This window comes from Alnus glutinosa, chromosome 1, assembly GCF_958979055.1.
Source record: "Alnus glutinosa chromosome 1, dhAlnGlut1.1, whole genome shotgun sequence".
Taxonomy (NCBI): domain Eukaryota; kingdom Viridiplantae; phylum Streptophyta; class Magnoliopsida; order Fagales; family Betulaceae; genus Alnus; species Alnus glutinosa.
This window is the reverse complement of record NC_084886.1, coordinates 52,997,853-53,025,583: the sequence shown is the minus strand read 5'-3', so window position 1 is coordinate 53,025,583 and position 27,731 is coordinate 52,997,853. Positions and strand designations below refer to the sequence as shown.

Genomic DNA, 27,731 nt, shown 5'->3' with positions numbered 1-27,731 from the left:
TTTTTTTTTTTTTTTTTTTTTTACATTTAGGGAATGAAGTAAAAATTAGAAAAGTTTCTGAGAGTGTTATAATGAAGTGTATTTTTTTTTTTCCCCAAAACTTTCCTAATGAACTGAAAGGAACAACTGAATGACGGTTTTACCCTCATACAGTGGAGGTAGAGTTTAATGCTTTTTTTTAGGTGCGGTGGTGGGTGTAAAAATTAATAAATCTAAATCAATTATATGGTGGTGAGGAGGTTGAGTTAGGCAAGGGAGAGAAGTGACATATCGTGCTTGATTGACACGTGGCAATGGTAGAGGCCCAGATTCCATTTTGGGGGAAAGGAGGATAAAAGGTAGTTTGGAATTTTGGATGGTTTTTAGTTGTTAAACCAAATTTTTGTCAATGGAAGTTTTGGGTACACGCAACCTCTAGCTAGTATCAAAAACTCAAAAGGGTCAAATAGCCACTACAATCCCGTTTGTGATATTTCACATTAATTTGGTTCCATCATAATGATTCACATAAATACCCTTAACAAACCTAATTAATGACATCACAGAACTTAAATTTTTATTTTGTATACTTTGGGCCCCCCACACTGCCTTTTCCAAATACGAGGGGATCTCTTTTTTCTTCTTTTATTTTTCTTTTCTTTTCTTTTCTTCTCCTTTGGGGTTCAAAAAGGCAAAAGTGCTTGGATTAAGAGTTGAGTACTTCAACTGTAAGGAAAAAAACATGTCACAAAATGGAACCAAGAAATTAAGATATTATGATATGAGCAAAGTTACACTTCCTCCCGGATAGATTATATGCGTTGATCCGAAATTGTATGATTATTTCATTTCATGTTAGAAGCTATGTGGTTAGTAGTAGTGGTGTTATTTGTTAAATTATTGATTGAATTTATATTTTTTTATCAGTTTAAAATTTTAAATTGAGCTGTGGTTTAACATTGTTTAATTTTATTTTATTTTCAAATGATAAAAACAAAAAATACCAAAAGAGAGTGAAAACAAAAAGGAAAAGAAAGTTCATTTATTTAACCAAAAGATACTACATAATAATGCTTAATGTTGAAGCCAAAGGAGAGGGGAGGGGGGAGGGCATGGACAAAAACTGCGGATTCTCTTTTGCTACCTAAGCATTGTGGTTGCTGAGAATTTATTAAAATTGTTGTTCCAATGAACAGAGAACCAATTCCCAGGTGACAAATATTTTTTTATAAATGGGACCAATTAAGAACAAACACTATGATTGAAAAGACCCAACGACCAATCAATGACAAATATATTTTTGCATAATGGTATTAGAAAAAGAAACTAATCCATAACACTTTAATCTTTTAATGCGATGTTTGATATACCGACTACTTCCCCATCGGTTCAATGTTGATAATATAAGCTTGGGTTCCAAGAGTCGAGCCCTGATGTGCCGCTAATTGGGACCTGCGTGCATGAGTCCCACTAATATATCTTAAATTGTTGTATAAGAACTGTGCAACAAATACATCCTATTCTTATTACACTTCTTATAGCTCTAACTAAGAGAAACACTCTCACACATCAAAATGAATTTAGACCCAGACCCCAAAAAATACCATATTTTATTTCCTTGCTATCTTGCAAGCATTATTAATTGTGGGTTATACTGTATCATCAATGTAATTAGTTTGTTGTACCCTATTGAGACAGTTTTTCCAATGGTGAGCACCGAGAACATTTGCACGGTTTGCAAAAAGTATTATTAAAAAAATTATAATATTGTTGTTTTGGCTTGTAAAATCTAAAGAGAAAATTTGAAACATTTGATAAAGAGTCTGTAATTTAGAAATTAGACATGTTTATGATTTTTATTAAAAATGTAAAAGAAAAAAAAAATAAATATAAAGAGGGATCCGGCTTCTGTGCTGTACTTAAAAACGGTAACGTTTTTACTTAAAAAACAAAACGATGATGTTTTAAGACATGAAGAAAATTAAACCAAACTTACTGTTTGACGCCGTTTACTGTTTGACGCCGTTTAAGAAAATTAACTCTTCTCTCACACGTTTCTCTCCCTTTTGTCTCTCTCTCTATCGAATATGCATCAGTGTTGCAATCAGGGTACTGGGGACGTGCTGCCATGGACCCGAAGCCCGGGCGTTGCCGAATGACCGACGGCTAGAAATACTGCGAGTGGTGGAATCCCCACACCCATCACCACCTCCACTACTCCAGCCGGTGGTGGTGGGACTCTCAAAGCCCCCAATCCCATTGCTGCTCCATCCTTGGCAACCATGGTAGGTGGGACCCATTTCACTCTTTCATGACCATTCCCTTCCATTGATTTCCTTCACCTCAGCAAAGGCAAGAACTTTCTGGGTTTGATAACTGTAAACCATGGCAGGTGGGACCCATTTCGCTGTTTCAGGACCATCCCCTTCCGTTGATCTTCTTCACCTCAGTCAAAGGCAAGAACTTTATGGTTTTCTTCTGGGTTTGATTACTAATTATTCCACCAAATTTATTTGGAGCTTTACTGTAAATCAATATTTATCAACAATCATCCTCTGCAAGAATAGCATTCCCAATCGTAAAATTAAACAAAACAAAAACTCCCAAATCCCCTCTTCTTCCATTCGGCCATAGCAGACCAACTGGCCATTTGGCATCCTCAGCCAAACCAACAGAGAACCGTACCAACAAAATCAACCATAAAATTTACCACTATCGGCTACTTCAATAACCCAATTAGAAATTACAGTCAAAATTCCTTCAACCCAGAATTTCAGCAAACTTCAACCAATCAATTTCAATTTATAGGATTTACCAAATTTCAGTTAAACCAACTAATGGGTATAGCAAAAACAACAAATAATCAATTTAATCTCAATCTATGTCAAAACCCAGAATCTCATAAGAAGAAAATTTGAGAGAGAGAGAGAGAGAGAGAGAGAGATCGTGAGGAGAAACGGAGAGGCAAATTTGAGAGAGAGACGAAAAGGAGAGAGACATGAGAGAGCATCAGATTTTTCTTAAACGGCGTCAAACAATAAGTTTGGTTCAATTTTCTTCTGGCTTAAAACCTTACCGTTTTTTTTTTTTTTGAAGTGAAACGTCACCGTTTTAAATTACAGCACCGAAGCTAGATCTTTTGAGGCTTAAATCAAAGTATGTTTCTGTGGAGACTCCCTCTTCTCTCTATTTTATGCTATAATCTCCCTTTTTAATTATTTTCGAGAGTATTGCTACATTCTACACTTTCATTTTATTCATATTTTATTGAGCTGGTGGCTGGAGCCACATTAGGGTTAGTAGGGGCCAAGGCACAGCCCTCACAAGCTCTTTGAAGAAAATAAAAAATAAAAATAAACTTTTAAGAAAGTTTACGATCCTCGGTAACCAATTTTTATGGTGGGTTATAGTGTTTTGGTTTCATTAAGCAGTATTTGCTACTTAGAGAATACTATAAGATAAATATAAAATTAGTTTCTAACAAATTTCAAGAGATATGAGTATAAAGAAAAATGTTGGAAAGTAATGTTAGATGCTATATTTTTATTCTACAATGATGATACGACAATTTCAACTAACCCTTGAATATAATTTTTTTTTTTTAAATAAAGATTGATCCAATGATTAATTTATTATATGATTTATTCCATGATTATTTTCATTTAAATAATTGTAAATATGTTTGTTTATATGCTATGAATTTTCATTTGTAGTTTATCAACCCTCATTATCTCTTAGGGTTAAATACCTTATTGGTACATGAGTTTTGACAATTTTATTTTTTTGTACCTGAGTTTCAATTTGTGTCACAGATGGTACCTCAGTTTTGGAAAATGATCGAATTGGTTCCTCAGTCAAGTTTTCCATCTAAAAACTAACGGTCTGCCACATCACTGCCACTTAGCACCACTAGAAACACATCACATGTCCCTTGCGACATGTTAGCATGCACATGATTGTCATTTGCCCCCAAAATCAGTAAATGACGTGGGTATGCGATGTGAAAGTGTTTGGGTGATTTGACAATTATGTGGATGCTGACATGTCGCACGAAACATATATCATGATCCTAATGATGTTAAGTGGCAGTGACGTGGTAGGCCGTTAGTTTTTGGACGGAAAACTTGACTAAGGTACCAATTCGGTATTTTCGCAAAACTGAGGTACCATCTGTGATGCAAATTGAAATTCAGACACTAAAAAATAAAGTTGTCAAAACTCAAGTACTAATAAGGTATTTAACCCTATCTCTTATGGGGTTGTAATTTAAGTTCATCAATTATGTCGAAATTTAAAATAATAATAATAATAAAAAAAACTGTCGATTCAAAAGAAAAAAAGTTGACATTTTAGAAAGTAATACAAGTTGAATTTCAATGACGAAACTTCAAATGTCAAAGAGCATCCTCTTAAATCTTTAAGGGTTGAACATAAAGAACATCCTTCAAAAATTCTAATTGTGGAAAGTCAAAATTTAAAGTTGACGAACATTCCTTTATTTTTTGAAAAAAAAAAAATTGCGTTTCTCATATTTAATTGGCTCCTAAAACATTAAATTTATAGCTGCGCCACTGGCTGGCGGCTATGGAGCTAATGTAACAGTGTCCATCTGCCTTTGGATTAGTCACTGTTTTGTTAAAATATATATCTTTCTCAAACTACTACTCAATTGTCAATGTCTCACCAAAATTACCAATTATGTCAATATTCTCCCTCAAACTATCAAAACATGTCAATGTTCACCCTAAGACTAAATATGTATTTTTTAAATGTTTTGGTAGTTTGGGGGCTAGAATTTAAGCGTTGGTAGTTCGTTAGGCTACTTGCAAAATAACTAGCAATTTGGGAGGCTTATATATATATATTGTTTTGTTTAAAAAAAAATAAAAACCATAAGTTACTAAACTTAGTGAAAAAAAAAAATGCTCTTTTTTAAAAAAATCTTAAAACAAAAGCCATGATTTTCCAGCATCCAAAAAAAGGAGGGCGCGGGGGGGGGGAGACTTTAAAAAAAGTCGAGTCGGGTTGACATGACCTGTTAACTTAATCGTGTTGTGTTGTGTAACCCAACAGGTTAATTATGCCGTGTTCGGGTTGTGGGTTTCAACTCGATTAATAATCATGTCGGGTTGGCCTAATTGGGATGTCGGGTCAAGCGGTTGACCTGAACCCGACACGACAACTCGAATCGCCAACACTAGTGGCCGCGTGGCCACCCCCGGGCTCTGGGGGTGGCTCGCATGCTACCCGGTGGTAGCCACCAGCCATACACCCAATTTTTTTAAAAAAATAATAATAATAAATTTTAGTTTTTTTAAAAAAAAAGATTTTATAGTTTTAAATTTAATTTTTATTATTTTTTAATTGGAAAATGACATGTGGTTAGGGTATTATAGGCATATTTCATAAAAAATGACATTTTTCAAACGTTTTGGTAGTTTGGGGGCAGAGTCCAAACCTTGGTAGATCGTTGTGTTATCTATGGAATGATTGATAATTTGAAGGGTAAAATTGTAATTTTACTCTTTTTTTTTTCGTTTATATTAAAGCTACAACCTTCGATTACACAATCAATTGGCATATTTGAAGTCTTATATAACCATTTTGCAGCACCACCTACTTTTATTTATATCCGGTGGCTGTTTCATGATCAACTACATTCACTTCTCTACTTTTTTCATAGCGACACTTATGGCACCATTGATGGAACGAAGAACATATATAAATCAATTATTTTCTTTACTTGTCGAAGGGGAAGGAAGATTCAGCAACAGCCTGTTGGATGCACTATCATTTATTTTCACTTTCTTTTTATATGCCAACCAATCAATGCTCCATTTCACATTGCCCGTCACGAATTTGAGGGATGCTATTTTGCATTCTCTCAACATATTCAATCTTAATTACAAAGAAAAAAAAAAGAAGCAATTAAATATGTTGAGAAAATATAAAATAACATTTATCCAAAAGTTTTATGCCTGTAACTGTTAATCTGTAACTGTTAATCGTAAAATTATAAAGATTTGTTTGCCAATGTTTTATTGTTTTTTTTATTCTCAGAAAAGCAAAACTAGGTCCAATTGCGAATTGGAGAATAGTAATCAGATTGCCCCATCATGCTTGGTTGTGGAATTTTTCTTTTTCTCAATATTCGTTACAAATATCCTTATCAACAGCCACCAAAGATGAAAATAAAAGGAGCCAAAACACAATTTTTCTTCCTCCAATCAAAATCCAACATCTTATTCGGTTTCTTACCTCTTGAGGTATATTACGTGAAATATGAAATAAATACAAAAAAGAAGAAAAAAAAGAAAAAAAAGGTTTCAATAATCTTGACCAATTCTGACTACATCATTCATCAAATAATAATATCTTGCATAGTTCAGATGGATCATGAAAAAAGACTTCTGTTTGGATATCCATCCGAGAGCTAAGATCCAAACAGGCCAAATTCCTAAACATGACTAAAGCTAACTGGCATTCGTGTCATTTCATCCTAGGCCCATAATTTAAAGTTTTTTTTTATTTTTTTTATTTTTTATTTTTTTTTATAACGTTAATTAGAAGCAAGAAGAGCCAACAAGAATGTGTAATTCCATTACCCGAAACAGTTGTATTTCAATTTGTTTTGCGTGTCGGAGGTATATTTATTTTAATGGTCGGGCCAACGCCAACGTAGACAATTTTCAGGTTTTGAAATTCTCTACTCAGACGTAAAGTCACCCCCACCGACTCGTGTCGGTAAACCCACCGGAATCGACCGGTTAACGCCCGTCATTGAAAAACCACTAAACCCAGCTATTGGAATTTCGAATCGGGGAACCAGTTCAAGGAAGTTTCCAACTCACGGGGCCGTCATGTAAAGAAGTCCCAAAGCCCATTCCTATTGGTCGAATGTGTCGCTTTCGTGCTGCTCTGGATTGCATTCTTGGGGGTTTTTTGGGCAAGCTTTCTCGAAACCCTTGTGACAGCCCCGTGAGGTGATCCCTGCCGAATAAAGATCAATTTGGAAACGTTTGCCCCGCATCTCTCAATGGGCGCGTGTAGAGCACTCACGTCCGGATAGGGCAGGAAGAAGTGCGTTGTCCAAATCCGAATCGGTCCGCGCCATTCATGCGCCAAAGGAAAGCGTGCGATCGTTTACAACCGGGGTTTTCAAGGAGCTAAATATATTGCGTCATCAAGGAGTACGTTTTACTCAATTAATCGCCGTTTACTTTCTATAAAGATCACAGAAATTCAGATCACAAGGGAATCCAACGGCCAATATGCAATGGCAGCATGCACAGTCGGTCCCTACGCGGCACACGTTCATATTTCTCACTCCAAAATCAGAGCGCTAATCGCTAGTTGGAAGCCCCCCCCACCTTTCAGCCCTTCAGCTCTCCGTTATAATCATAAAAAAAGAATCCAATTCATTAAAAACCTCAAGAAAGAAAGAAAGAAACTCTCTCTTTCTCGCTTTGTCCCATGCGTTTCCTCAAACACCAACTCCTTTAACTCTGTCTCTGTCTCTCTCTCTTTCTCACTCCCCCCACAAACGCATACTCTTGGAGAAAAGAAGGAGAAGATGGCATCGGGGTTTTCCGCCGGCGGGGCCCCCGACTTTTTCAGCGGCCGATCCACCACCATGACGAACCAGCCTCAGCATCCACCGCCGACCTACCGAACCCAGCTTCCGGGTCTCCATATGGACCCGTCCATCCAGTCTATCCAGATCGCTCGCCAGCAAGCCGCGGCCTCCAGCCTAATCGGGAAGCGAACCCTGGCCGACTCCCGAACCCCGCAGTTCCAGAATCCGGCGGGGCTCAATAGTCTTTTTCTCCGCTCCGTCAAGCCTCGGAGGACTTACCAGCACTCCTCCCCCATATCCACTTTATCCCCCATTGATTTTTCCACCAGCACTCCCACCTGTCTTACTTCTTCTCCAGAAGCTTCTTCTTTGTTGCTATCGTTGCCGCAACAACAACAACGCCTCGGCCTCCACCTCCTACAACAACAGTTTCGACCTCAACCTATTGACGCCATCGGAAATTCTAGAATTGTCCCGCAACACAATACTGCGACTATTCCAACATTACCGGGCGTTCCCTACATGAATACGACTACGATGACGACGACGCCCGTAAACAGCTCGGTTCCTCAAGACAGACTTTTGTCGTCCGCCCAGGATTTATCGGAGCAGAAGATGATGAATCATCGACTCCAGGAGTTGGAGAAACAGTTATTGGACGACGACGACGACAACGGCGACGAAGGCGACGCCGCTTCAGTGATCACCAGCACTAATAGTGAGTGGTCCGAGACCATCCAGAACCTGATAAGTTCGACCCCGAAACCAACTTCGCCCTCCCCCACTTCCTCGACGTCGTCGTCGACCTCGTCCAACTCCTCGGTGCCTTCGCCTGGGTCCGCCTGCTTAAAGCAGTCGCTAATGGAGGCTGCGACCAACATTCTGGAGGGCAGAAACGACTCCGCGGGGGAGATCCTCACGCGCCTGGCCCAGGTCTCTTCCAACTCCAAAGGGAATTCTGAGGAGAGGCTGATGAGCTACATGGTCGCCACGCTGAAATCGCGCATGAACCCGTCCGAGAACCCACCCCCCATCGCCGAGCTTTTCAGCAAGGAACACGCTGAGGCGACCCAGCTCCTATACGAGATGTCGCCCTGCTTCAAGCTAGGGTTCATGGCCGCCTACCTCGCAATTCTCGAAGCGGCATTAGAGGAAGAGTCCGAGAGCAGCAACAGAATTCACGTGATCGACTTCGACGTCGGGCAAGGTTATCTGTATGTGAATCTCTTGCGCGCGCTCTCGGGGCGTCAGAAGGGTAAGCCGTTCGCCGTGAAGATAACGGCCGTTTCAGATAGTGATGGGGCGAGAGAGAGGCTGGAGTTTGTGGGCAAGATGCTGATTCAGGAAGCGGAGAAAGTCGGGGTTTCGTTATCGTTCCAGATGGCGGAGAGTCAGAAACTCGGTGAGTTGACCCGCGAGTCCCTGGGCTGTGAGCCAGACGAGCCACTGGCGGTGAATTTCGCTTTCAAGCTGTGCAGAATGCCGGACGAGAGTGTGTCCACGGAGAATCCTCGGGACGAACTGCTCCGGCGAGTCAAGGCGATGGAGCCGCGCGTGGTGACGCTGGTGGAGCAAGAGATGAACGCCAACACGGCGCCGTTCTTGGCGCGGGTGGGCGAGACGTGCGCGTACTATGGTGCGATGTTTGAGTCGATGGAGGCGATGTGGAAGAGAGACGACGCGAACCGAGTGAAGGTGGAAGAGGGACTGAGTCGGAGGTTGGGGAACTCGGTGGCGTGCGAGGGGAGGGACCGCGTGGAAAGGTGCGAGATGTTCGGGAAGTGGCGGGCCCGAATGGGCATGGCAGGGTTCCAGTTGAGGCCGCTGGGCCGAAACGTGGCCGAGACGATGAGGGCGCAACTCAATGGGGTTGGGAGCCGAGTCAGCCCGGGTTTCACAGTTAGCGAAGAAAACGGAGGGGTTTGCTTTGGATGGATGGGCCGGGCCCTCACCGTCGCATCTGCTTGGCGTTAACTTCACCTTTTTTTTCTCTTTCTTCGGCTTTCTCTTTCTAATGTTATTATTGCTATAATTGTTACTCCATTGGTATGTTGTTAACGTTTTCCTGAGAAAAAAAAAATGGAGACGAAAGGATAAAAGGAAAAGGAAAAAAGAAAAGCCCACCAAAACGGAAACAATAATAAATTTAAGAGTGTTTGGATTCCCAGAAAATTCTAGTGCGCTGCATTTCTTTATTTATCATTTGGTTGTGCGCGCCAGTGAAAGTAGTAGGTGTTTGGTGTGTATATGGCTGACTTTTGTGGTGTATATGGATTGCCATCAAATAACAAATGGATGGAGGGCTCCACTCTATGTATGGATGGGATTATTTTTTGGTTTTAAGATGGGGAGTTTTCATTTACTTTTTGGGGAGTTTTCGTTATTCCTCGATGGATTGCTTGCTAATTTGCCGCGCGTAGATGTCTCATTGGCTTCTTAATTTTTATTTTTTATTTTGGTTTATGTTCACTTTCTTTGTTACAAATTATTTGATTGGGGATGGGTAGGACTTCACGTGCACGTGTTAATATCGGACCGTCCACATGCAATGTCAAATTTGATTTGTCGCCGAATGCTTTCTTGTTTCAAATGTTTACGCTGTTAAACGAAAGTAAAGATGCTTCCTTCAAATTTGTCAACGCCCGAGGAATTTAGCTTTTTGCCCGTGTGGAAAGAAGTGGATGTAACATGGGGATGGAGGAAACTGAAAAACATCCCCTGTTTCAATTTGGGTATATATATAGGAACAAACATGTTTTTTTGGCCTTTGATAAAACCCCTAATTGTGTTTTTGCCAAATACTATAAAATGCATTTTATATATAGATATATGATTAAGACAAGTTTTGCAGTTAATACTATAGAGAGTCAAGTGCTCTATGACGACCTTCGTGCACCTAAAATCGTGGGGGGAGGGATGAGGATAATAAAGAAAAAAATTAATTCTACTCTTTCATATCTATTTCTTATCAAGTAGTACTATATTTTGAATGGCTTTTTATTTTTGAAGAAGGCACTTAAAATATGTTATGTTAGTTAATTGGTGTGAAAAATAATATGATTTTCAAGTTTGTTTGTTACTGCAGCATGTGCTGTTTTAGATAGATCCGCCTCTGAATTGTCCCTATTGACCCTCATCTTAGATTGCCTCTTTCTTGGCCTTCAATGAGTTGCCGATTAATAGTAGTATTTAGGGGTTTTTTTATTTTGGCACTGTATAATTAATTGTAGTATGGTCTTTATTGAAACGCCCCACCCGGCTTTTGTATTTTTTACCTGATGTATTGTTTCCTTTCCCCTTAATTTTTACCTTGTCCTTGCTTAGACAAAAAAACAAAACATAAGCTCGTCTATTGGTTCTCCTTGTTCTTCACAGATTACCTAGATTAAGACCAAAAAAGAAAAGAAAAAGATGTGGTAGAAACATGCTCTCCTTATTTCTAGATCAGAGCGTCGATGTTCGAAACCAATATTGTGTTGCAAAACTCATGATGGCCACCACTAGATAAATAGGAGAAGTGTGATAAAAGTTTCACGAACCACCTCAAAATTTCCTGCTACCTAACCACAGCAATATCATAATCAACAGACATACGCGACCTGCTAACCGCACTAGGTGTAGCTTCCAGTTCTTTCTTTCTTTTCTTTTCTTCTTTTTTTCTTTTTTATAAAAATAAATAAATGACAGTCGACAGTAGCAATTATTCACTACTGAGTACTGGGAAAGGAAGGAAGTGTTGTAGTGTAGAGAAATTAGGGCAGTATATTGTTTTGGGTGAAACATAAATGCACAATTAAATGGGAGGTGATTGAGAGCTTTAAAAATTACTACAATGATGGCGGATGGTAATGAGAAAGAGAAATCTTTTTGTGGTGGAGAAACATTAAATGCATAATAAAATGGCAAGTAATTGAGGCTTTTATCATCATGCCTTTTGACAGATGGTAATGGAATCTTTCTGTATTAGCCTGGGCCTATCTCCATCTCCTCTCCTCTTCTTTCTTCTTCTCCCCCTTTGGCCTTTGCTTTGTTGTCGCAATTAAATCTTTATTCAATGAGGTAATTAAAAATGAAATACTTTGATACAGAACAACAATAATGTCCAGCAGAGACTGTTGGATTTGATGGGCTGAATAGATTATCACATATTTATGTGTCACCCAAAAGTAAGATGGAAGAAACGGTACTTGTATTAGTAAAGTCAAAACCCTTCATTTCGCTTAAAAAAAATAAAAAATAAAAAATAAAAACCTTTGCTTCAAGATATTTCTTTTCAAAACCACCAATAAACCGAATTATTTATAATGCTCTTGTACGCTTATAGGTGATCTTTTCAATGCAGTGACATCAATAATGACGTATCTGCTTTTTTTTTTTTTTTTTACCGTATGAGTTTTCGAGAGGTGAAATCAAATTTGATTTAAGTTAAAAGTGCTTAGAATTTAATTTGGTCTGAAAATTCTATCACCATTCAATTGAAAATTTGGTTGTTGACCAGATTCTTTAAAGAGTCCTTATTAGACCGGAATTGAGACTACTACTCCAATTCGACTTAGAGTAAAATTACTCTTAAACACATCTATTACAATAATTACCAAAATTCAATGTAATATTTGTTCACCTTTATTTTATTTTTTTCTTTGAATGACGAGACCGCTATAAAGTTTTCATATAACGGTGATATTTGGAACAGTAAGGATGATATTTATTTTATAAATTAGTGTACACAAATTAAATCTTTGATATGAACGTTATATCTAATTATTATATTTATTACATATTTAGTGCAAAAAGGATGATATTATTTCTAACTTAGTGCGCACTTGTACGAAGCACTTTATTAGACATTTCCGGTCCTAGTAAGCCGCAAGCAAAGAGGGCTCCTGATATGACGTGGTTATAGTGAACAAACTTGGAGCAAAGCTTTTGTTTTGGAGTAAAATATCTTCTTCTTTCTTTTTTTTTTTTTCTTTTTTTTTTTTTTTCTCTTTTCCTGTTTGTTTTCATATTTGAAAATGAATTGAAAAACATTTTGTGGTGTTTAGCTCATAGAAAAATTGTCAAATATTTCTTATATTTTCATATAATTTTAGAAGTTACGAGAAAGAGAACTACAAATGAATAGAATATATGACACTAAAAGGCCATTGAAGGTGTGATTGAGATTTGAGATCAATTGCATATCTAAATTGCTTGCAATTTGTGTAGACAATTGTGAAAGAGTCCACTTGCCTAAGCAAGTTTTTGGGCAAATCAAGACCTGCCAGGCAAGTAAGCCCCATAAGGGTCCTTGTACGATTGCTTGTTTAGGGGTGTAAGAGAGAGGCGGAAAATTGTTTACATAGATAAGAGGCGTATACCATTTGGATATTATTTTCTTATATTTTCAGTTGACCAATATTTTACACTGCGTCAAACACTCTAAAATAGAGAAAAAAAAATTATTTCTAAAAATTATTTTAACTCGAAACAAACTGGGCTAAAAAAACCTTCAAATTTTGAATATATGAAGAATTAAGAATATATATTGCATGCGTCTACGAGTGCATTTTAGATTGTGATTTCATAGACAAAAAGTTCAATTTTAAACTAAATCACAAAAAATGAATCGTTTAGAAATTGTGTTTTAAAAAAATTTTGATTTAAAAACACATGCATCTGCCTTTTCAAATCGAATACAAGGGTATGTTTTTTTGAAAATACATAATATTAAAGGCTAATATGTTATTTTGTCAAATGTTTAACTCTGATTTTAAAAATTATTTTTTTTAAATCGTATATTTTAAAATTATTATTTTTTAAATCGCAAATTAAAAGTGATCTTAAATGAACTTTTAAAAATTTTGAACAAATTTACAAATTATAGAAAAATCGATTAATAATTATAATCTTTAAAAAAATTGAAATAAAAATTAAGACTAATCATGTCAGATTTGACATTTTTTTGGCTATAATATGTATGTTGTCCATATTTCTCATGCTTGAATGCTTGATGCCAATTTTTTACATAAAATATTATGCCCGTTCCATGGCAGATTTAGGAGGCATGGAACTATGGGAAGTGTCTCCAACAAGGACAAAAATAATTATGAAGAATCACCAACCATTTGTATACTTGATGCAGGCAATATTTTTATTTATTTATTAGAAATTCTTTTTAGATTTTCATTTGCCAAGTAACAAACTATTCTAATCTTTTTCCTTATCCTTTGAACTAGAATCGAATTTTAATTTTAATTTTAATTTTTCTACTCAAAAATGGATGGAAAGAGAGATAATCTGAAACTTTTTACTTGGGCATAAGCATAATAACACCTTATCCGCTATACCCCAATTAGGAGGGGACCTAAACATGCGTGCAATGTGAAAATTCACACGTATTGTCTCAAGATGCTCTTGGAGGCACAGTGATAAGAGCTCCTTAGTAAGGTGTTAGGGACAGTTTCCAAACGATGATGTGTTAGACTTTGATTGGGTCTTTTTGACTGAAGGAATGTAAATACCTGTAAAAAAAGTAAAGGCTTGTCGGGAGTTTGCCGGCGACACCACTTCCCATAGTTAAGTCAATAAGGACTTTTATGAGAGAGTGAATGAAGTTGTTGAAAAATCAGTTCCAATACCCTTTTCTTTTTTAAAAAACATTCTATGTATATGGGCGTGTTCTTCTCATGCTTACCATTTTAACCTTAGAAGTCATCCGCATTAATTGTTGCCACGTGTGAGTAGTCTTATGGACGACAATTGAACATTCTAAAGTGTTCCCGGTATGGACTATGGAAGACATTTTAGCGTCTGCAATTTGTCAATCATTTAACTTGATTTGACCAACTAAGTACAAAGGTTAATAAATGTTTACAATCCCCATTCCTCTAACTCCAAGAGTCCATGGTCCGGGTTCTCACATATCCCATAACTCTCCCCATACCAGGGTTCAAGCGTTTTTTCAATGATCGGGACTGTATCCATTCTAATAGATTTGTCATTTACACTACTTGGACTCATCCACGTAATCACGGTGATATCCTGATTGGGCCCACTCAACAAGAAGCGCTATTCCCAAAGTCAAAGAGTGATATTTCCCCAACATAAGGTTTATAAAAATAGTGTTATTTTGTATTTTTTTACAATGCTCAACTGATGTGGCATGTTTAATTTATTTTTTTTATTATTATTTTTAATAAAATTTATTTAAGGATAAATTAAGCATGTGACTTGTATTATATATTGGGAGAATAGTACAGTTTCTTTAGCATGTACCTAAATCCTAGGATGACAGCAAGTAAAGATGACTTTAAGTGCTGGGGTAGTTACTAAAATACCCTTTATATTTGCTTGGTGGCATTACCTGATTATTTTGACAAAGCGATTAAAAATGTCATAATCTGAATAATGGTTGCTTAAAGAAGTGTTAAAAAAACGAATAACTTTTTTAGGTTTGGAGTTCAGTTCACTCCAAAATTCAAGATTCGTGAAAGTTTTATGGGTGAGGGAATTCAGGTACTTTTTAACCGTTTGAATAAAATAAAATAAAATAAAAAAGTCTTAAATTACTATAACTATATATATATTGGCTTTGTGAGATCAATTTTCCATTAGAAAATATATATTATATATATAAATAACTTGAGTTGTGTCAAATAATTAGAAATATCAAATATATATATATATATATTAAGAAAAGAAAAAGATTGCTTTCATGGTCGGGTCGGACCATCCGACCATTGTGTAAAAAGACTAGAACACCAGCTAGCGTACGTGTACCTAATTTTTCAAATGCATAATAAGCAGCCTATAAGAGCCGTAGCAGGGGAATGCACACATGTATGTTCTTCATCAAAAATCCAAAATCAACTGCTCTGCTTACACCTAACTCAATAGTCAATACTCTACGCGTGGCTCTGAATTAGCATAAATCTTTGTACTTATCCTCTAACCATACAAATTAATATATAGATGCTTAAGAAGGGTGCACTAGGATATTCCCCACTTGAAAGCCTCGTTGACCATTTAAAAGAGATTCAACTTTTTTTCAATAAAATGTTGTACATTTCAAAGTCTACATGTAGAAGAAAGAACCAAGTTGAATCTTCAAACGGGTCATTTTCGGTTAACATGAAAACCAATATATATATATGTATGGACAGATATCATCTGTTTACATAACAACAAGTTTCCCATGTTTTATAAACCACTAAAATGCCATACCAATATTTGGTTCTGGCCAAATTACAAATAGGCACTGATGGGTCCGAATCCAACCCATTTGGCCGGGGTTATTTACCCTGGCCAATTAGGTTTCTCAACTCTCCCCAATAGCTCGCTGCACCCAACAAAGGGAATAGTTGCGTAATGTAAGATTTCTTCCATTACCTAGAGAAAGAGGAAAACAACTACTACATCAACATAATACCTAGGGATTGCTTGCCGCATTTATGACATCTCTTATTCATACTGTCCACAGAACATATGAGGCATTAAATGCTTTTCTCACCTCCTTCGTTTGAGGAGCATGTAGGGGTGGGCATAGGGAGGCGGATTTCCGCCCTTTTTTTCCCCTGCCCCGCACCCTTGCAAGTTGAGAATTTCTCACCCGCAATCCGCATAAAAGAAAGGAAATTCACACTAGAGCGGGTTCATGTGGGGCAGGGGTGCGGGTTCAACGGGGCAGGGCAAGTTTGGGCAAAGAAGAGGAAGATGAAGAGAGATCTGCTCTCGACGTTCCAGAACGGAGGACGGGGACTGGGTGCGGGCTGTGGTGCTAGGGCTAAAGGGTAGGAACTAGAATGAAAAGAATGAAAAAAATGAAGAGGGGCGGCGCTAAGGTTAAGAACTTATGCAAGTAAGGGGTTTTTTGTTTTATGATTTTCTTCATGCAGGGCGGGTCCTCAGGATTTTAAAAAACCCCAACCCACAATCTGCCCCGCCCCGCACAGGTCTACCGTTTTTGGACCCATACCCACAAAAAACAACTAAAAACATGAATTTTCTAGGCGGGGCGGATCCACGAGTTTTTTCCCACCCCTATGAGCATGTGCCAGTTGACCCGTAATAAGGCGCAAGGACACTCCTTCTGTGACGACACTTTTTTTCTTTTTTCTTTTTATACAAAACATTTGCATATACATTAATCTCTTAAAATATAAACAGATTTTCACAGTGGCACGGCGATATGTCGCAAAGCCAACATATGGTACATACCCCATAATATGTACCCATAATATGTACTTGGTAAATCATAGTATAACATATATCTACTATGCAGCGAAAAACATAAACCTAATAGCGAAAATCATATCTTAAACATCTATCATAAATTAATCATAATCAAGAGCTATTATTACATCTATCTATTTAAGTCTTTTCTCAAATTAAATACATAACATAAACGGCTTATACAATAACAAGTGACACAGGCGTCACAAGCCATAAACAAACCCATGAAACAGAGGACGCCCATGGTCCACAATCACGACCGTAGCGGTGAGCTTCGGTCATAATATCCCAAGTACACTTCTACTACATCATCAACTAAGACCGAAGTACCTGCAGCCAAAGAAACATCATCTATACGGTTGTGGGGGTTTGCCACATCCATATAGGTGAAATTATGAGCCCACCGTCTTATTATAAATAAATACACTAAGACCTCAGAAGTATACTATTCACTGAGTTTTCGTAAAGAACCAACTTTTCTTTTATAGTCATGCGTACACTATTACAGCTACCAATTTTATAAACTTTTATTTGAAAAACCCCCATGGCTGATATAGCAAACACCGACAAATAGAAAACATTTAAAGCATACTACGCAGCTGAGCTTATACGTAGAAGTTCCATTGTTGGAAATAGCTATATACATCCTCACCTACTATATTACTTTTGATTCAGTGAGACTTCGAAAACAATGGCATTTAAATCATGTAACCATCCGATAGAAATATACATAAGTTCTTTCCCATTGAAACTCTTATGCATACTAATACGTCTAGCATAAAACTACTATATATCATAACGTGAAAACGATTCAATTATCATAAAACAAATGCTATGCATGCTTGTTTATGTTTCTTGTTCTATTTGTCGTTTTGCGTTTGCCAAGGGAATTGAACTATGGTCAACCCCGGTCTTGTTTGTTTGCCAAAGGGAATTGAACCCCAGTCTTATTTGTTTGCCAAAGGGATTTGAACCACGGTCTTGTTCGTTTGCCAAAGGGAATTGAACCCCGGTCTTGTTCGTTTCATGCTCAATGCTCATGCTCAAATACTATACATTTAATTTCATGGTCATACCTTTAACACATGCTTTCTTCGTAAAACATAAACAATTCAACATGTCATTTTTCTCAAACACAATTTGCATAACTTAAATCTCCAACCGCAACAGGCATAACAACATAGCTTAAAATTTCAACCGCAGTAGGTAATAAAACACTTCAAATCATATCTCAAGACACCAAACATATTTCATACTCATATCTCAACTCATCTTAAATCACATAAACATTATTGTCATATTTCAACATAATTAAAACTACTCAAAACATCCAAAAGATATAATTAACATATTGTTGGTTCGATATGAAAAATATATTATTTGCATTTCTATAAAATACATAAAAAGTAACTTTTCTCAATTAGTAGAATACTCACCTTAGTTGCATAGGACTCATAACTCCAACATTTCTCCCTTGTTCTAGTTACTTGAACTCAATATTGGAGAGCCAATAGAAGTCTCCAATAATGACACAGTCCTGCAAACATTGATAACGTTAGACTACTATATTGAACTTATACCCTCACGACACATAAACTACCTACATGCTCACACGTCGTTTTACTCGCTTCTAGAGCTAACTAGGTATCCTCAACTATTAATAGGTTATCATTTAGGTTATAGGTTCTTATTATATCATGCTTATTAAGTAGAATATGTATTTACTATTTTATTAGCTTATTTATTATTATTGTATCACATTATCATTATTAATCCATTTTTGTAACACGTTACTTATTTATTAAGTTAACAATGTATATTTGATTCATATACATACATATATGCATACAACACTTAACAAGCTTAAACCTAATCCGATGATATACTAAAATACTTTAGTGTACATGGATAGGTGGATTAGGTACTAAGTTGTCACATCATAGATTTATATTATATTTGTGTTTCTATACGCTTACTAACTTATTTTTACAAACATAGGGTTATTTGAGTAATCTATAGCTCTTTAACACTCTATTAGAATCGTTGTCCTCTTTTGATTTTGACCATAGGCTTTAGGTTTATAGTTTATTTCGTTTCTTATCCATTAAATACAATTATTAATATATTCAACACTTTACTCATTAACTACTAACCATCTAGGTAATTTAAATTATAAAACCTAATCTTGTTTAACATATTAATTATTAGATTAGGTTATAATCACATATTGCAATATATTTATTTATTAAAGCTTTGGGCATATACATAAACATCAAAGCTAAGGATTATACTTTACTCTTTATTAAACCTATGGGCATAGATGGGTTCTAGAATTTATTTTAGCTATCTTCACTTGTTATCCATATTAAGCTCTATACTTAGCTACTTTGACTCATTCCCCAATTACCGCCAAGATTAGAACCATATTACTTACAACCTCAACCTAATACAATCTCATAGTCACCATACTTATAATACTAAAATGAGGAATTCAACTATTAATTAACAACCCACCCCCAAATTAATTCAACTTCATCAACACCTAAAATATCCAACATCATAAGCATATCATGGAGAACATATTAGCCATTATTAACCAACTACACATCAAAACCTATACTAAAGATCAATTCCACTATTAGTCATATTACCAATATCAAATCATCAATCCACTCTAGCATATTGAACACCAACTAACACTACCAAAATTCCAACATCAACATGCTAGTCAACCAATCCACAAATCCAACTCCCAATCGGTTCCAAAGAAAGCACCTCATTAACAATAATCCTCAACAATAATTAGCCATTACATCACGATATCACAATAAAGTCACAAACCAATGGGTATTGACAATTTCAACACATAGAGTCAATCTCTTCAACAAATCACAACTCATCTTCTAAATTCCATACACATCATCACCAATTTACTACTCCCATTTAGAACATTAAACATAGACTAATATCATCAAATCCCAAAACCTATAGGAAATGCACCATTCGGCCAACCACAGCCAAAAATTATAATCCATCTTCAATCAAAAACTCTACCATGTCACATACTCAAAATCCAACGCCAAATTCCAAATAATAATCCATTAAATCACTACAAAATCAGTAGTTACAAAACCCAAAGAGAAGACTCATTCATTATAGGACAAACTCATAGAAATTCCATACCAAAAATCATCACAACAAAACAAAACTAATATTCCACCAAGAACAGGACAATACTCGGCTAATCACATGGGTTAACATTTCTGGAAAAACACCATCAACAATAATCCAACACAAGTTAACAATCTATAACCCAAGTAAACTTTGAAAAACTATTTGAAATTACCTACTGGAAATTCTTCAAAAATCATCGAAAAACATCACTGGGTTCACCGAAAAGCACACCAATAGGCGACCTGCCGTCAACCCACCGGAAATCGAGCCTGGGTTGACCAGAATCCGTCCCTGGTTCAACCATCGTCGCTCCTCTAGACACCGGCAACAACCCAGCACACCGATCGGGTTCGACAAGCCTCACGGGTTCATGGGTCTTGGTTTCTCTCGATCTTTCGATCGCCTCTCTCGATGTTTCCCTCTCTGTTGATGAAAGGATAAGAAAGAGAAGAGAGGAAGGAACATATGGGAGAAATAGAGAGAGGAGAGGGAGAAGGTGATGGTGTTGGGTGGGAGAAGAAAAGATAATAGGAAGAAAGAAGAGGCCGTGCGTGATGGAGAAGGAGAGAAAAGAAGAAAAGAAAAGGAAAGGGATAGGGTGGGGACAAATGGCGCGATGTGAGTGGCTGAGAGGGAATAATGAAATCCTCCCAACCAATTGGGTAATGCCACGTGGCAAGGGAGAGATTTCTTTTTATTTTAAAACCACAACTTCTATTAATTACAGTAGGACCTCCAAATCTATTAATCCTATCATTTTAATATTTGATATATAACCCCACATTTAATTTAACTACTCACTACCCATTTAATTTATTATTTATTGCATTAAGACCCGTTATTATTATTATCATTATTGTAATTCTATTATTTCACCTAAGGCTTATTTTATTTTTAATAACATAAATATTATTACCTAGAATATAATTATTTGTCCCATCCATTTAATAAATGTAATTTATTAATTACTAAATTCCTTATTTATTCTCTTGATCTTTACACCTTTGGCCAAAGTCGATAAGCAACCTTTGCATGACTATCAAAGGCAACCTAGTTATGGGACGGCACGCGCCAAAGAGGTGCATATATAGGGTACTTGTCTAGTAATTGAGAAGGTAAGTAGACGTATTAGAAGAAAGATAAACCCTTAATTACCTAATACACAATGTATCTTATATTTACTAAATACTAAAAACTCTTTAAACTAAGAGAGTCCGCTTGCCCTAATAGTCTTATTGACTTAATCATCATAGGTATCTTCCGCTTGCTCACCTCGACAAACCTCTAAACCTTTATCGCTGAACTTGTGCATGAAAAATAGAAAATAAGAATGTCGGAATGGAAGAAATGTCTGAAGTAGCCAACAAATTTCAACTCTATCAGGCACTATATGATATGATCCTAATTTGTAAAGATTACATCTATATCTAAGTTGTAGATATATCTAGTAGGAGTAGTAGTTGAATAAGAGTCTTATCTCTTATAGTGAGAGAAGACGAGTAATAGTAGTTGTTTTTGTTAGGTTGTAATTGGCTTCATTCTGGTTGGTCAAAATCACTTGTTTGTAAATGTGCTTTTTAACAGGGATTCCACTATTCATAAGTGTTTCAGAAAATCTGCACTGTGTACAAGTTAGAAGAATCGGTTCCCTGTCAGCCGTCCAGACGACCGTGTCATCCCGTCCGAATGCCCATCTGTCCGGACAACTTGCCATACCGTCCGGACGCCCGACAGACCAAGCATCATCCGTCCGAACGATGTGTATTTTCGTCCGGACCCTTCACTGTATCGAGAAGCTTCTGTTCCAGCTTGCATCCGTCCGGACGACTCAGCAGCTCGTCCGAACGCCCTTCAGTATTCGATCAAGCTTCCGATTCTTTCCAAAATTATATATGGGAAGATTGCTGCAACCGTTCGGACGACGTGAATTTCTGTCCGGACGCGCTTCTCCTTAAGGCAAGAATCGCAATTCAAATTCAACCGTCCAAACGTCTGTCAGCATGGTCCGGACGTGTGTTCAACAGATACGGAAATTGCAGATTCGACTTCAACCTTCCGGACGCCTGCCTTTCATGGTCCGGACGTGTGCACAGTAAATATGGAAATTGCGTGTTGAAGATTAACAGTCCAGACGGCCATCCACCATGGTCCGAACGCGCGGAACCTTATATGAAAATTACTTACAGCGGATGTGCGACCGTCCAGAAGATAGTGTCTCACCGTCCGGACGTGGCTCTCAAGCATGAAAGATTTTTAGCGAAAATCTTGGAATTTCTAGTCGCACAGTTGTCAGTCCAGACGGCCCATGTCCACCGTCCGGACGACGCCTATATATTTTACAGCAATCACCCATGTGAACCTGAACCTATAAATAGAGGCCCTTAGGCATTGAGAACTGCAAGAATTCGGTATTGAATTCCATCAGAGCTTAGAGAGTTATTTGTAAGATTATTGGAGCTGATTTGTCTCTCAAGCCATTGCAAGTGTGCTGTTGCTGTGCTACAACTGAAGTATATCTTAGGGGTCGGCCCTAAGGTAAAGGATTCCATTGAAGACCCCTTCAGGTAGGAAACCTGGTTGGGAAGCGTTCGTATTGGGTTACACGTTAGAGGGCAAGGTACGACCACTGCATCAGGCGTATGTGAGTGTTACTGCTTTGTTAGCTTTGTCTTCTGAATAGTGAATATCCTGGGTTTGGCTGTCTCGAAGTGGTTTTTCTCATCTTGAGTTTTCACTTCGTTAACAAAAATTCTTGTGTCATTTATTTTTCGCATTGTTATTTTTGTTGACACTTTGTGCACACACTTGCTATTTATTTTCTTATAAGTCAATTTCCGTTTTTCAGTTTTCATTTAAAGTTTTATTTGAATAGCAATAGGTTATCTAGCTGAATGTATGTGATAACTCTATTTAGAATAGAGTTACACTCCTATGGGGAGTTTGCTAGCTTTATTGTGTATTTAAAGGAAAGATTATGGAATATATGTTATGTTGAATTTTATTAAGTAAAATACAGTCTCACTGTGTTTTTTGAGAGTTCTTGGTTCACTCGGAACAACCAACCTATCCATTCATGTGTTTTGTATTAATTGGTTCACATCACTATACCATTTGATAGTGGACATGCATAATATTTTATGTTACACCAAAATACTTTATCAACCCCAAAACGACAAACACTCTTAAAACGCATCAAGTGGTAAAATAATTGTTTTGGTACAAAGTGCAATTAGTTCGAGTCGAAAGCTTAACGATTTGATTTGCCAAGATTTCATTAAAGTACTTCCATATGTATATTAATCAATTCCATATATTTTGATTAATAGCAAAAGAAGTGGTAAAAAACTAATTCAAATTGAATCGTTGATAATTTATGTTTGGAATGTTATTGACCCGCTTGGCCTACTTGTAGAGTCGAGATTGGTATATTATTACGAGAAGTGTTATAGTTAGAGTCCGTTTGAGTTTGCGATTTTAAAAAGTGCGATTTAAAATAACGATTTTAAAATGTGCGATTTGAAAAAAATGATTTTTAAAACGCAGTTAAGTGTTTGGCAAAATCGCAGTTTAGCCTTTAAAATCGCGAATTTATCTTTAAAATTCTGCGTTTTTAAAAAAGTACCATCAGAAAATCTGCTTTTTTAAATCGCAATTTTTAAAAACGCAGTTCCCAAACGATTTATGTTCTGCGATTTGATTTAAAATTGCATTTATTGTCTACGAAATCGCAATTCCAAACGCACCCTTATTATTTATTTTATTTTATTTTTCTGAAAGTTAATTCTCAAATGATTCTCGAATAGGATGATCACACACCACTCAAGAACTAATTTTGAGAGTTTTTTTTTTTTAAAAAAATAAGAACTATAGCATTTCTCTATTATTATTGGACCTCTAACGATGTACAGGTTATATCCGTAAGTACCTCTCTCAACGAGGGGTAATAGTGTAAAAGAAGATCAAAATTGTTACCGTTGGAAGTTGGAACCACGTTGCCCTCTATTTCCGTGACCAGCCCAATTTGAATGACCCACTTTCGAAAACTGTCTACTAAGAAACAGAGGATTTGCAGGGAAAAAGCGAGAAAATCGACGAGAAACTTAAAGAAAATCCAAAAATCAAAGCAAGAAATCTTTCATTCTTGAAATCACTTTGTGAGTTCTCCTTCTCAGTGCTTTTTTTTTTTTTGGTTGGTTTTTCTGGTCTTTTCGATCTGATTGAAACTCAAATAGTGTTTCTCTGTAACTGTTTGAATGATTATCCTGTTTGGTTGATGGGAAAAGGTCAGAAATTTGAGGAAGTTAAGGGTCCAATTTCACTGTTCTGCCCTGTTATCTTTGTTTTTTCCCCGTTTTCTTAACAACCAAACAGAGGGTAAGTGTTTTGGCGAAACCCCAAAAATGGGGGGGTTTGAATATCTAGAGGATCTTGAGGCTTATGAATGAAAATTAGGAGAATTATATTATTTTTTATTCACAGAAAGGCTTTCTTTTTGCGTTCTCATGATAAGGGCTGGGGGTATTTTCTTTAGCCGAACACTTAGGGTTCCAAGCACTCAAAACGAAATTTGGAAAAACAAGAAAATAATCTTGCTTTGTTTGGTTGCCAAGAAGAATAGGAGAAGAAAATGAATGAAAAGCAAACCATATATTTAAGTCCTTGATTTTCTTTACTGAGGACCCACCCATTCTAGCCAAGAGAATATAAGTGTTAACAATGTTCTATTTTTCTATTTCGTTCGGGTTTTCTCCGTGTCCTTATAGAGGGTTCTTGATGAAAGACTTGCTTTTCTTTTTGAGGAATATGGAAATGTAATTCTTTGAATTTTGTATCGAAATTGAGGTTTGGTGAATTTACAAGATTCCGACTCAGAAAAAGCAACCCTCAAATAGAAAACAAAAAAGAAAGTCTGTTTTTTTTTTTTTTTTTTTTTTTTTTTTTTTTTTTTTTCTGGTCTTGCACATTGCTTAGAGGTTGATTTTGGGTAAAAGGTGGTTATTCTACATGTTCTGCAGAACATTGATGGTGCCCCCTTTGGAGGTTATATGTTGTGTTGAGATGAACTGAACCTATATCTTCTACTTATTTTCTTCTTTTGTTTCTCAGATGAGTAAGCCTAGATGCTACTTTCTTGCAATCTATCTCCGTTTGAGCACCTGTCATTATACTAATTTTGTTCTTATTTGACCAATATCCGGCAGTGAATTAGGAATGTTAGAGAAAAATGTCTCTGAATTATATCCTCTATTTCTCTATCCTTTTGTACAAATATAGGGAAGCATTTGGGGATATAATAGTAACTATAATTTCAGAGAAATTAGTATTTATTACCTAGAACTTATTCTACCTAAGGAAAAAGTCTAATGGTGAATTTCCGTTTCCTAAAAAGCCAAGCAAGTGAATCTTCCATTCCCACAAAAATCAAGAATGGCGATGCAAGCTGGTCGTCTGATTCAAGATCAAAACTTTAATGTTCACTACAATGGTACGCTACCTATGCTTTCTGTGCAATGTTTAAATTACTCATTGCTCTCCACTAATCACTAGGGCTATTTTAGTCTAACCTTATGATATCTATGGCAGGTGCTTCTGTTGGGGGAAAGACCAATGTCCATAAAGCAGAGAGGAAAGGAGGGCTTGGTGCAAGGAAACCACTTAGTGATTTATCAAACTCAGAGAAGCCTGTTCTAAATCGGGCACCGAAAAAGCAAACTTCGAAGAATGTCACTTTTATTGATGAACATTCTGGTGCCTCTAAAATCAGAGATGTTACAAACAAAAAGACAAGCATCTCTAAAGCCTCAGCGAAGTTGCAGACGGGTAGCAGGAAAGCGCTTTCTGACATTTCAAACTCTGGCAAGGCAGATCTGCATGCTGAGGCACTAAACAAGAATCTTAACCTGAAGCTCGGTGTTGTGGCAGAGAAACCACTTCATCATGTCAGTGCTATTGCTGAAGAACGATTTCTGCACAATCATCAAGAGTGCATTAAAGCACAGACTAAGTCTATGGACATGGATGAATTTCTGAAGACAGTTGGACTAGACAATGGTAATATCAAATTTACACACATATACACAAGCATCTATTATTATGTAGTTTTGTATAGACATTTGATTATTTTATGTTTTAGATCATTCGAAATACCTAGCAACTCCATGTGCACCATCAGTGTCAAGAAAATTGAAGGTCAGTTTGCATTATCTCCCTTTGAGAAAAATTTCCTAGTCTTTTTTGTGTGTTTTTAAAGATTTTCTCAAGGGATTCTTTACTGAAAAAATACTCTCCCTCTGTAGATTCAGCCTGAAAACTCTCTGAAGAAGTACCACCTTGAATTGGAAGATATGGCTGAGCAGCTGATTGAAGATGGAGGATCTTCTTGGAAGCATGAGCTGTTGTCAAGCAGGCCTGCCTCTCCACCACCTCCTTGCATGACCCCAAAATCACCCAGTTATTCCACACTCTGGAAAGACTGCGACTTCATCAACTTTAAGTTGATGGAGACTCCAGAATTGCCAAGGCATTGAACTGGTTTCCCTTGTGTAGAATGGCTGTTCCGTTGGTGTAAAAATTCTGTGGCAAGAATATGTTGTTTTGGATTGTAATGAAGACTTTCAAATCCCATACTCTTCTTTTACCTGCTAGAATGTTGAACTTCACTGTTTTAGTGTGTTGTGCACTATTTTAGTGTAAACCAAGAACGGATATTTTTTGCTTAGCTGTTTAGAAATGTTGCCTTTCTTAGAACTTGGCTCTTTATTCTCCTTTTCTTCCCTTATCTTTGATTATTCTATTGATTGGATGAACGATTGTAACGAAGCAAGCATAGTTGTTGGGTTTTGGTGACTTTAAACGTATGACTTATGAATCCGTTTGTTTTGACTTAAACATAAAAAATTTAACTAAAATATACATATTCACTAACGATAATCATATATATTTTTTAGGAATAACTTCACAAAAAGGTATCGAATTATATGCCGTTTTGACGAAAGGGTATTAAACTATTAAACATTTCAAATTGGGGTAGCTAAGTTTTCAAACGTCTCATTTAAGGGTACCCTATTAGGATTTGCTGTTAAGTTCTAATGGAGTATCAAAAATACCTTTTTTTTTTTTATTATTATTTATTTTAAATGCTAGGATTTAGGTGTTGTCAAAATTTAACGAAATTTACAAAAATACCCATGCAAGAATCTTTGACAATTTTTATAATTTTTTTTTTTTATAAAAATAAATATAAGGGTATTTTGAGAATTTTGGGAGGATTTAACAGCATGTTCTAACAGAGTAACCTTAAGTGAGACTTTTGAAAACTTGGCAACCCTAATTTGAAACGTTTGTTAGTTCAGAACAATTTCGTCAAAACGGTGTCTAATTCAATACTTTTTTGTGAAATTATCCATTTTTTATTTATTTATTTTTTTTTAAGTTAGGAGAGCCAGAAATAACATCCAATAATTCATTTAAACCATCAACAAAAGTTTAATCATAAATATTACCATTCAAGTTCAATTTACAAAGTTTTGGCCAAAGTACTACAACCATCCCGCAAAGTTATAAGCTCCGTGATTTTTGAAGAAATTGTTCAATCAAAACTTTCTAAGGGTGTGTAGGAGATAGCGATTTCGTAAACAAAAAGTGCAATTTTAAACAAAATCGAAAAAAATGAATTATTTGAAAATTGCAATTTGAAAATACAGATTTTTTATGTTTTCAAATCACAGGAAATATGGTGTTCTTTTTAAAAACATTGAATTTTAAAGACTAACATAGTAACACGTGATTT

At 36.5% G+C, this 27,731-nt stretch overlaps 2 protein-coding genes across 2 annotated transcripts; both read left to right on the top strand.

Moving 5' to 3' along the window:
* Positions 1-7,348: 7,348 nt before the first annotated feature.
* LOC133858311 (scarecrow-like protein 8) lies at positions 7,349-9,917 on the top strand. The gene has a single exon (XM_062293768.1). The coding sequence runs from the start codon at positions 7,553-7,555 to the stop codon at positions 9,527-9,529; it is 1,977 nt and encodes a 658-aa protein (XP_062149752.1). The 5' UTR covers positions 7,349-7,552; the 3' UTR covers positions 9,530-9,917.
* A 14,028-nt stretch (positions 9,918-23,945) lies between these two features.
* On the top strand, positions 23,946-26,672 carry LOC133862774 (uncharacterized). The gene is made up of 5 exons (XM_062298648.1): positions 23,946-24,096; positions 25,332-25,427; positions 25,526-25,993; positions 26,076-26,131; positions 26,239-26,672. The coding sequence occupies exons 2-5, from the start codon at positions 25,370-25,372 to the stop codon at positions 26,467-26,469; spliced, it is 813 nt and encodes a 270-aa protein (XP_062154632.1). The 5' UTR covers positions 23,946-24,096; positions 25,332-25,369; the 3' UTR covers positions 26,470-26,672.
* Positions 26,673-27,731: the final 1,059 nt, after the last annotated feature.

Bases quoted from the DNA above. Each gene is read 5' to 3' on its own strand.
- LOC133858311 (XM_062293768.1), top strand. From the start codon at position 7,553: ATGGCATCGGGGTTTTCCGCCGGCGGGGCCCCCGACTTTTTCAGCGGC.
- LOC133862774 (XM_062298648.1), top strand. From the start codon at position 25,370: ATGGCGATGCAAGCTGGTCGTCTGATTCAAGATCAAAACTTTAATGTT. The intron at 25,428-25,525 runs GTACGCTACCTA...TATCTATGGCAG, and splicing joins CTTTAATGTTCACTACAATG to GTGCTTCTGTTGGGGGAAAG. The intron at 25,994-26,075 runs GTAATATCAAAT...TTTATGTTTTAG, and splicing joins GACAGTTGGACTAGACAATG to ATCATTCGAAATACCTAGCA.